Source organism: Pygocentrus nattereri, chromosome 16, assembly GCF_015220715.1.
Source record: "Pygocentrus nattereri isolate fPygNat1 chromosome 16, fPygNat1.pri, whole genome shotgun sequence".
NCBI lineage: Eukaryota > Metazoa > Chordata > Actinopteri > Characiformes > Serrasalmidae > Pygocentrus > Pygocentrus nattereri.
In genome coordinates, this window is record NC_051226.1 from 16430538 (window position 1) to 16442544 (window position 12007).

Genomic DNA, 12007 nt, shown 5'->3' on the forward strand with positions numbered 1-12007 from the left:
TCAGAGAACTCCCTCACATCTCATGAGGCTCTCGTTGGGAAAGACAGTTGACAGAGAAATAGACAGGCCTAATTTAATTTTAAACAACTTGTTCAATAGTATTATAAATATATTTATAAGTGAGTTATAAATGAGTTGTACAGTTATGAAAATATAATACTTCCAAATTTCCCACAATATCCAAAGCTGAAATTCAGAGCACTTATCCTATAACGATGGATAACATCTTGTTTCATTTTAGACGTGAAGCACTTGGCTTGCAGGGGAGAACTGGGCACAAACTAATGTGGGGTAAAATGTAACAGAAATATTTTATGTAGTTTAACAGGTTTAAGTAGAATATGCTCTGATTCATGTTCTCATGTTCCCATAGCAATGTCATCAGCAAATGCTGACAGCAATCATTTCTCAAGATTGACCCTGAAGACTTATAATATATAAGTATATATATATATATATATATATATATATATATATATATATGATATTTCTATAATATAAAAAAACTCTTTGTACAACTTCATTGTAAATGTTTATCATGTATGAAGTTATGTTTAAGTCACATAATTCACACATGTATTATGTTAATCAGCATCGTTGCAGTCATAGCACCATTTTGTAGCATAAATAAATAACTCACCATGAAAGCAAGCCCAGCAAGTACAGCCTCCACACTGCAGGGTTAGCTTTAACAGTGTTTCTACAAAGCCTCCCCAAATTAACAATGAAAGAATTCCATATTCTTCCATTTAAATTCAAACAAAGTCTGTTTTTATGCAATGATTAATCAAAATACAATAGACATTATATAAATAAAACATATTTTATTGTGCTGTTATTTCCGCTCTTCTACGTTGTAGTCCAAAATAAAGTGCTACATTTGACATCGCCTCTATTCACAAAGCATATTTATTTAGATGACTGCACTTTTATGTGTTGAGAATGAAAGGATGGTCAGACATGGCTTGTCTGGTTTGAATAACATGGAATAGAATTAAATGAATTGTTGATTTACCAGATGTTCTAGCGATTAGCCCCTCTGTCTAACCCCACCTCTAGATTTAGTTGCACTCATTCTATTTTCAGATGAATTGTTTATAACAATAGCTGCTGTAAAAAAGTTGCATTTGTAGCAAAGATGTTTAGATTACTTGTATACAAAAAAATCTTTAATATAACATAAGAAATGTGTTATATTGTGCCCCGCTCTCCTCTAACACTATTTTTTTTTATGTTAGATGTCTGTCACCAGTGCTATCTGTTTATTCACTGTCCTCCATTTCTATATGAGCTGTTTGTATGCAAGATAAATTCCCTCTGGCATTATATAATGCACACTGTGCAGCAGTATAAGCATCATGTGTACTCAGTCTAACACTGCGGTAGTTAATTTTACACTGGTCATTTTGCTTTACAGAGCACTCTGACACTATTTTTTCCCAATTGTTGAGGCATAGCATGGCAGTGTCTTTGTCGAGGGGCCATAATGATGGCTCTTACCAAACTGTCCTCCACATATGGAGCATTAGAGAGAGCTTTGGGCTCCTGGGAGAAGAGAGTTAAGGCACAAGGATGTGCAGGGCCATAACGAGATGCAGGCTAGGGCCGAGAACCAGTGCCAGAGCGAGAGAGTGAAAGAGCACTGCTGTAATACACTCTCTGGGGAAGCTCGTTATCTGGCCAAACCCACTGCCTAATGACAGCGCTGCCTTAATTATCCTCTGCACTTTGATTGGAGGTGCTCCTCCATTACATTTAATAATATCAGCAAGGCCAAGGGGAGCAGGGAGTGTATGTGTGTGTGGGCTTGTTTGGGATGTGCGCTGGCCACCTGTGTCACTAGAGGAACCTGGGAGGAGACTACAGCTCTCTTTCATTAATCATCACAAACAGCCTCTAGCCTAGATCCATTAGCACTCAATGTCACACTGTCCAACGCACACCCCACTGCTAGCTACAAGATAGACATGAGTGATGGGATGGACTTTCGCCCGAGCTATAACAGCATATCTAGAAGTATATCCCACTGAGATGGAATGAAAGAATCTAATGTTCGTGACCCTGATGGAGGGAAAACAGCATGTGGAAGAAAAGATGATCATTAATTTTGATAAAATGTATCGCTACCCTTTTTTGTGGTTTTTCTCCCTGTGATAATGTTGCATTTCTTCAGTAAAAGGAAGTTGAAATCCATTCACACCATCAACCAATTAGTTCAGGCATGCATAAAACTACATCTTAGGTGCTACTTGGTTATTTTCCATCAGCATTGGTTTATACTCAGCAAGGTGCGTGATTTGATACTGGACTTCAAAAAAAAAAAAAACCTGTGTTAGTAATAAAGGAAAGCGTTTCAGAGAGATGGCACGGTTAAATTGACTAAAATTTGAGATCCGGTCATGGACATCATTCCCAGTTAGGTGAAGGTTTTCCAGATGCTATGAAGAGAAAACAGTGTTTAAGGTTAAAAAGATAAAGAAGGCAGACAGACAGAGACATGCTCTACCATGCAACAGTGAGATTAAGGTCATTGATCCACATCACAGTCAACCATGACTGCCAATTGCCAGTAAACGTAAACACAATCAGAAGCCAAGTCTTCACTAACTTAGTGCCAGACTAGAGCCCTTAAGTTTAATTTTCAATTAGTATACAGTATAGTATACAGTATAAAGAAAAAAGAAGAAATGTGCTCTGAGTGCAAGGCTTTTCTGTCCCTTTTCACATTAGCACACACCAGACTGAGACAGGGCTGACACCATGGACGCAGACATACAAATACAACATGCATGATAGAATATCACTAAAGAGTGGAGACTAAGACAAGACACAGGCCTGAACAGAAGTGTATGTGAACTTGCACGCATGCAGTAATGTGAAGTGTAAGGTGTGTAGTACTGTTAGTCCGACCAGGGTGCATCTCATTACATCATATTATGGATAATGTGTGGTTATACTTGGTCTACCCTGTCAGAAATATCATTCATGACAATTATGTAATATTAATAGTATCAAAATGAGTAGCAGTACATTATGATAATATAAAATGTGAGTAGCAGTGCTGAATAATGCAAATTTAAGTTCTGAACATAGACTCTGCTACAGTAATCAAAGCAAATCTCTGCAATATACAGTATTATGCAAATGTCAGAAATGTTATCTCCAGTCAAAGCGGTCATTAAGTACAATTTATTCATTTTTCAATGGCAGGATAAAAAGCAGAGAAATTATATTCTCTCTATATCCTGTAATAATTAAAAGTCCAGTTTTTCACTTACTTTCCTTTGACTTTCCTCCTCCTTATGTAAGTAAATTATCTTATATCTACTCTCCTGAGAAATATGCAAAATAAATACTTAATGGCTATTTTGACTAGACATTAAATCATCGATGGATGGTCTCTGACTTCTGCACATTTTGTAATTGTTAACAAAACATACAAGCTTCACGAAAAAAGAATGATTTTGCATTCACTTTAAATCATTGTTGTATTTTTCCACTCAGTCTGGTTATTAAAGTGTTTTACAGCAGAAAACTGCTGGATTACTGTTCAAGCAGAGCCACTGATAGTTTTTAATGTCACATCCAGAAATCAAGTGCGCAATGTAAAGCTCTGTGAGAACCAATGGCTCATGAATGAAATGGTCCGTAAAGTTGATGGCATTGGGTGAGTGTTTTGTCTAATTCATAATTAACTCTTCTGCTTTCACTTCTAATGTGAAATGGACCAAAAATGACATAGAAACAAAAAAAATTACCTTCTGTTCGCCAGCGAAGACGACATCATCAGCACCATGCAAGAGCCACATGACAAAGTCACATGATATACACGTGCAAGATTTGTTGAAAGGAAAAGTGGAGGGGGATGGGGTCACATGGAAAATACAAAACATTGGAAATAAAATTACACAAACATGGAACAGAAAACGCAACAACAAGAGTGTTAACACCAAAAGAAAAACAATACAAACAGAAAGACAAACAAAAGAGAACATAAATTCAAAACATAAGTAATTCTCTGAAACATTAGAGCATGTATACAAACCATGGACATATTAAGATCCATAAAGCAATTTCACAGCCATTATTTGCAAATCAACATGTAAACAAAAAAATCAGCATAATTTTCTGGACTAATATCAATTACATGCCTTTGCTGGGTTTGAGAGCAGATCGTTGAAAGTGCTTTATGAATCAACACTGAAAACAGCATTTCCTCTGACCGAGAATGACACTTTCACTGGGTCTGAATCAAACAAAACTCTTTTCACAATGTGGTTAATTCTGTTGGCTTGAGCTTACTACATATTATTAATGACACAGTAAAAAGAGTTGGCCAAGCAGAAACAGAGGAAAAAATGGTTGACAATACTGAAAAAAAAAAACCAACACATGTTGATCTAATGATGCATGACTGAACACTGGAGCTGGACACTACAGAATGGCAACAATGAAGCGTTAGGACAGAGACAGGCCTGAGGCCAGCGCTGCAGCTGAGGGTTGAGGGAGAGGGCGGGACAGCAGTGGAGTTTCACCCTCCATCACAACCTACAGACTTAGCTGTTTGATTTCAGCCACACCCACATGGTGAACTGCAGTAGAGCTCAGGGTACAGAAAGAAAACTGTACCATAATTGTCATACAGTTTGACACTATGCTCACGTTAAACTTTGAGTAGTGGGAGAAAGCTTAACTTTAAGTAGTTAAAAACAAACATTTTCTACATCCCATGATAACCAATTGCATCATGAGTAATACTTACGTTTTGAGTTTTACATACACAAACACATATTTAAAGGATAGGTTAAAGGACCCATATCCTAAATATTCTTGCTGTTTCTGATATTTACTAATGAAGTTTGCATGTTTTGAAGTACAGCTAGTCTTAACCCTTTTGTGACTTTTGTGACATCACAAAAACAATCAATTCAATAAAGGTTGTTTTTGCACATTAGTTACTATATGCATATTAGTTACTTTATGCACATTAGTTACTATATGTTTACATACTACTAAAGAAATGTTTTTTTCCATGATATAGGCCCTTTAATACTTTAAGTACTTGAACCAATTCAAAAATGCATCATTACACAGTGCCTTTCACCCTAAATGCTCATTACAATGTCTTGGTTACACTGAATCATTTCCTGCAACACTGATTCACCACAGAAAGTTGACTGGAAGTCAAGTTAGCTTTAAAAATCTTAAATATGTCGGTTTAAGAATGGCCAACTTGGCCAACCTAGCCTTGAATCAGTGCACATACTTTCTGAATTATTGCACATGTTTCGAGTCTTCACTTTCACAAACATAGCATCAACCATGAGAAGCAGCCAACGAGTTTCTAGCACAATTAAATACGTCTTAAGACCGCACATGCCATCTTAAACAGTTGTTTACCAAAGCTGTTTTACAGTATTAGACAATGTTCCATTTGTGTAAGAATGACTGCCAAAAGTCTTGCCTCTTCTAGATTCTCTACGCTAGTCTCACTTAAATTTCCATCTATTTCTACCAGAGGTCATGCTTAGTTTTATCCTTTTATATGATTTTATTATATTTAAATGTAGTTATTTTGTTGAGAAACACAGCATTGGTTGGAAATTCTTTTTTTCCCTTTCCTCCAGGAATAATCATCTTATTTCTCAGGGATTATTGCTGGTACTTTAGTTGCTGCAGCAGTTAATGGGTTTTTTATGCTTTAAAAACATGATTTTGAACGTTTATAAGTAATACAGGAATTGAACAAAATGTAGTGGTGACTCACATTTAAAAAGCGCAATCATTGCATATGAACGCTCAATCCATAAGATAGAGCTTGCCAGAGATTTCCAGGGGAGTTGCAGAGACTCAGTGTTGCAGTAAATTACTCAGTATAGACCAAATCACCGAAATGAGTGTCTGGGATGAACGCCACTGAAATGATTCAAAGCCATTTGGTTCAAAACCTATCCTTTAACAATAAAAGCAACTATTATGGTTTCCAGCAGTTTAGAATCATCTTATTGGATCATACATGCTTCACAGTGTTCACAACAGTAAATCTTTTTTCACATATATTTACTTGCATGTGTTGATTCCCTTTATACAAAGAAAATATGACCATCATCTTTCTTATGAAAGTGAAAACTTTAGATGGATCCTAAATATAGAAGAAAATATGGAAACTATATTAAAATGATTCCAGGCCTCCAATTTAGGTGTCTACCTGAACTATTTAAGAACAATGCTGTAAAAATGTGAGAAAACAATTGACATGCATACTGACAAAACATCTGACACTCCACCACGTTAATATTAGTCAAATTAAGCATTTAACATAAACAAAGCTGATCTAAGAGGATTCTTACAAACTTACAGTCAAACCAATTAGAATATATTTTAAAATCTGCAGTCAAGTCCTTACCCAACACACAGAATCCAAATAACATAAAACATCACATTTTTTCGACATCTATCCATTATCATGTCCAGGATTCTTATGAAAGAATTTTCTTTTTTTGATTCCTGTGACATCTGACAGGGATTTAGTCCAGCATGATATCAGGCCTGCCATTCAAATCTTAATAACCAGACAGTTGTCTGACAGAGTCCAATTCTATTATAGAGAGCTTGTCTTCCTTTTAGCAGAAAATGAGAAGAATATTTGTCCATCAAAAGTTACAATTCAGACAAAATCTCTTTTGGGTCCCTCAAATTGGCTTAGGCTGTTATTCTCCACATTTATAGAGGGAAAAAAAGATGAATGATCTCTATTTTTTTCTTTGAAAGTGCAAGTTCTTGATTTATTGCCCCATTATTGTTTTGAAACCATTTTAAAAATGGGGATGTTTTCTGATTTAGATATTTAACCACCCTTATGAGTTAACTGGGTTACCACAGGGAATAAGACGTAAAAAAAAACAGCTTTTTGTGGCAGAGTTTATAATACACAAATATGGTCAGGTAGTATTAGAAGACTCAAAATCAGAAACAAACACAGCAAACGTGCTTTATTATTCAAACGCAGCCAAAATAAATCACTTGGTTGATTCAGGTTAAATTAGTAGGTTATCGTGTTGGATAAGGCCTGAGGCTGCATATTCAGATGAATTAATGGGTACTATAATGCAGCGGTAAACAATAATGACTCATGGGCTTCTACATAAGGTTTTTTTCCCCTTAGTAGATGAATGAGTTAACAGAAAAATAACATTTTTATTGTTTCTGGTTAATAACAAATAGAGTAGTCTGGTTATAGCCACACTGACAGACATTCGAGCACCCATTCACACTCCTATTTCCAAGCGTGAATTTTAAACTCACTCCTACAGCTCTGAAATATAAAATGTAAGTGTCCTAATTCAACGTAGTAAATTCAACTAGATCAAAGTCCACACCCATATCCACATCAAATATCAAATATTAAAATGCACATCTTTTTGTGTCTTTTTCACCTCCATAAATATTATGTTAAACTCCCCTGTGGTCCTTTTCAGGGTGCTGCCCAAGAAAGGCATGCTTTTGACTTTAACCTTTATTTACACTCCTGGTTCTTCAAGGATTCTCTCAAAAAATCCTTTTCACAAATGAAGGGTACTTTGCATCAGGAAATGGCTCTTCAGATTCATGGAGAATTTGTTTTATATGGCTGTATATGGTTTTATATATTTCAGAATATACTTTTTATATACATATTAGAATATGAAGATCTGTCTTTTTTAGGTGTGAATCTATGAGTAAACACAAACAAACGTGAGAGGGGTCTCTGGAGAGCAAATGATGCAATATCTCTGAGGGCTGCTGAGCAAAAACTAAAGAGTTGTAATGTTGCTAATTTTGGTTAACAATATGAGGGCAGTTCCCTTGTTTTCTCTGATCAAACAGCATGCAACACACTTCATTAATATATGCTAATGCACTACATGAAAAAGGCTTGGATGCCAAATGAGACTGGGTGAAGTAAGAAACTTTCCACAGAGCAGTTTAAGGAGGAAAAATGAAACAATATGAATCCAAATGTGATCAAAAGGCCACTGGCCTGCATATCCTGTAAAAATGTGCTGATCCAGTGAATATCCCTGCATGCCTCAAGTGCAGGGATATGCTAGTGAGAGGAGCCACTCTACAAGCTGGGGTTAGTAATGGTATTCTACATGGGTCTGAGGTGATGAGACCAGTCTGTTCCAGCATGAAGCTGTCTCACTCGCTCAGCCCAGACGAACAGCTACACAGGCAGTCTCCTCTTACTATGGGTGCTCTCCCTTTCTACGGTGAGCACCAGCGATGTCGACTTCAGGAGCAACGGCTTAGGTAAGACATATGTGTAGCAGGCAGGTAAAGAGGAGCAAACAACACTGCACACTGCCGGCATACTCACTAAGGACTGTGGTGGTTGGAGGATTTGGGGTTGGAGTCACTGAAGACACTGGAAGATGGTGAGAACATGGTGAGATGTGCTTGCTTTGGATCGTAGGTAAAGTCAGCTTTTAGCGAAACTGACCATACTTTGCTTTATACATCAGTGGCACAAGTCATAAAACATATCAGCACATCATAACCACATTCAACTGCTAGCTCACAGGCTGCATGCACCCATCATAATGGAAAAACAGCATGCATACAGTACCCGTACCTGTGTATTTACACAGTTCATTCATTTCTAGATGTAGATATAATGCTCAGAGTCTTAGGCCTTGTTCACACTTGGCATTAATACACATCTTTGGTAATGCAATCATAAGTAAACAACAGTAGAGTTCAATGCATCTCAGAGATGCACTGTAATCTGATCACTTATGGAGGTGGAAAAAGATGCATATGACCTTGTAATATTTGCAGTGTGAACACTAAAGTGTACTAAATGTGTTCCTGACATTAATGAAGGTCTTATTAGCTGCTAAAACGACCTGTGTAGCTTCTTTCTTCATCTCCTCTCCTGTTTGTTAGCAATCCATATGATCTAAACATTTGGAACAAGTCTCAAGCCTTTAGTGGCGAATTATTAGTAATTAGAATTATTAATTATTAGCTACAGGTATTGTACTGTACAAAAGTCCCTACTACTAAATCCCTACTAAAACCTGTCAGGTTTGACAGGGCTTCAAATAACTTGGCTTCCATTACAGGAAAAACTTCAGTTTGAAGGATAGATTTTAAGCTATACACACAGTAAATGTGGCACTTTAAGGGAAAGATATATGCTATTAGCTAGTGCAATAACTAAATCAGCTGACAATTTTGGCACATTTTAAAGGAATGTGATCTGAAACCTACTTAAACTTCAGCTAGATTAGCTGGCAACTTCAGCTATATTAGTTACTGCACATTTGCAAGCCTTCAGATTGCCCATCAGACTGAAGGCTTTGCTATAACAAAAGGTTCATTATTTAAAGCCATGTTGAATCTGACACTACTGTGAGCTGCATGAAAATGGCACAGCAGTAATGACTGTGCATGACCATAGCAAAACTGACAGGCAAATAAAGTTGGAAACTAGAGATTTTAAACACTGACTGCATTAAGATTGGTCCTAACATAATCTATTTTGTTCTTGCATTTTTCTCAGACTGAAATTTCACGAGTTGTAAGTCGCAAGTCTGAGTCAAGTCACGAAACATTTAAGGGCAAGTTTGAATCCCAAGACAGTCAACATACATCTGAGTCACTGGGTCTCTGCTGTAGACTTGCACGAGCAAGGACTAAAGGGACTGCCTGACAACAGATGCAGTGAAACGTGTGCTGTACTCCTCCTTTAGTCACAAAGTCTGATCAAAAGTGGTGACACATTCAAGACACATAGAAATGGCAGGTGTAAACAGTTATACATCTCCCTGTCCACTTAAGATCGGATCACTTGAGTTGGCTGTTAATACCAGGCATGAATAGGGCCTGAAAGGTTGAGGTGAGATGATAAACGTCAACGTCCTTTGCAACAACTTTATGCTGTCTTGAAGGCATCTATCATGAATCATTGTAAAAAAAATCTTTCAACATTCTTAACACTATCCGACCTGCATTGAAAACAAATGGCTGTAGCTCTTATACATCTACTGTTGGCGACACAAGGCTGAGAGATATTGATTTTCCTGGATCAAAATGCCTGAAATCTATTGAAAGAGAAGGGAAAATCTGACCCAAGAAGCTCTGAAGTTAGCACGGGCTCTTTTCCACCATTTTTCATAAATCATTAAAAGAATTCAATACATCTTATCACCCCATCCACATTTCAGAGAAGCTTTTCAAGGTAGCCAATGGTCATTAATCATTTGGCACTGCTAGGAGTTCTATCACACAACATACTGTTTTGGCATCATCAGCACATAAGAAATTGGTCTGTAATTCTGTTGCTGAAAAATGATTGAAATGATGCTGACAGCTTAAAGATAAGCAAATGAGTCCTATCCATCATGGGTTTAAAAACAGATTTAATCTAATCTATCCTATGACTGGAAAATGTTATAATATCATGATTGCTACAACTGCAGACATACCTAGCAGGATCTTCCCTTTTGGTGGACTTCCCTCAAAATTGGATTTATACTGTAGGATAATTGCCTGGCAGACAATTATTGCCATTGACATTATCATCTCTGATGCCTCTTCATCAGTCTGACTTGACTTTCTGACTGAAGGACGGCTTTCAGTAAGGTGAACCTGAGAGCCATGGTGTAAAATGATAAGCACTTTGAGTGGGAGGTAATAATATGATAAGAAGCAAAAAATATCCCCCATTTCCTGCTAGAAGCCAAACTTAATAATAAGGAAAAAGCTGAGGCTGTTAGTGAGCAGATTTTCTGACAGATGTCAAGGAGAAACTCACTTCCCAGACTTCGCTAACATTATAGGGACTGCGTGAGATATGCATGCAGCAGGCTTGTCTTCTAATGCCTGTGTTTCTGCCTTAGTGGTAACAGGGGATTCATAGATACAAAGGGAATTATAGGTACCAGGCAATACGAGGACATCACAGCAGCTGCCTGAACCTATTCCACTGAGCAAGTATGCACTGTCAAATTTAAAATTAAAGATGTGTTTTTACTTGAAGGCAAAGTTTTGCATATGAAGTGCAAACGGGGGTCATTTTTTTCAGATTTTTTTCCAGAATGTGAAGTGCCAGTGCTATATTTTCTATTTGTATGACTCAGTATGAGGGCACTAATTGCACAACATAGCATAATTTGGGTGGTTTTGGTTGCGCACCATGTGAAAATAAAATTGTAATTGGTGCATCTTCTTTCAACACTTGGGAGTAGCTGTGACTAGAAGCCTACAGATAAGACCAAACAAAAGGCAAGCATCAGACTGAACACAGAATATCTAGAAGTGGAAAAAATGCCTATGAAGAATAACAGTATGTCTGTTGAATTGTAAGTGCTTTATGTGAATTAGAATCAAGGGGCAGTTGAACTCTGCCTCATGGGATATCTCAATTAAAGCACTCCACTTGAGGACTTGGACCTCTTTGATAGGTCATACCTCTACCTTTTTTCAAATTTCTACAGCACTGAAGCAAATAAGTCTTTTAGAATGTCTCATGGTGCACTTTGACAGTCCTTGTAAACTCATAAACTTGTTAATGTTCAAGTTACCACTAGAAACAGAAACCACTAGTTACATTCCATGTTAACTATGGTTACGAGTTGTGAGGTACGACCAGCCGGTGTATTCTCTGATACTCTGATACAGTAGACCACACTGATCATTGCTTGTGTGATGAATGTATCTGTTGTTGAGTAAACATAAACGATGTCTAGTTATAATTTGGTAGAGTATTCCAAATTTATGAATTTATGACTTCCACTGGTTAACATCAGTTTCTAGAAGAGAAAGTACAGAAAGTCTCGGCAGAAGCATTAGGTTGCAGTTGTTATGACATACACTAAGTGTTTGAAATGATGAACCGTAGACTGGACTGTGCAGGAGAAAACCGCTGTTGTAGTCGAGCTGAGCTGATGACACCTATTCCTGGTTACTTAGGCTCTCTGGGACTGAGTCTGGACTATTGCACTCTTATTACACCTGGCTG

At 37.2% G+C, this 12007-nt stretch overlaps 1 protein-coding gene across 14 annotated transcripts in view; it reads right to left on the reverse strand.

Annotated features, from left to right (window-relative positions):
* The window catches only part of ncam1a (neural cell adhesion molecule 1a), a 244826-nt gene that overhangs the window by 29914 nt on the left and 202905 nt on the right, over positions 1–12007 (reverse strand). For 6 of the 14 annotated variants that reach the window (XM_017719838.2, XM_017719840.2, XM_017719837.2 and 3 more), the window contains 2 exons: positions 8360–8407; positions 3759–3761 (listed from right to left, as the gene is read on the reverse strand). The exons of 5 other annotated variants lie outside the window; for them this stretch is intronic. In XM_017719838.2, the coding sequence (XP_017575327.1) occupies positions 3759–3761; positions 8360–8407 (51 nt within the window). The remainder of the gene's footprint in view (positions 1–3758; positions 3762–8359; positions 8408–12007) is intronic. 3 more of the 14 variants (XM_017719843.2, XM_037546124.1, XM_017719849.2) reach the window with 1 other exon arrangement.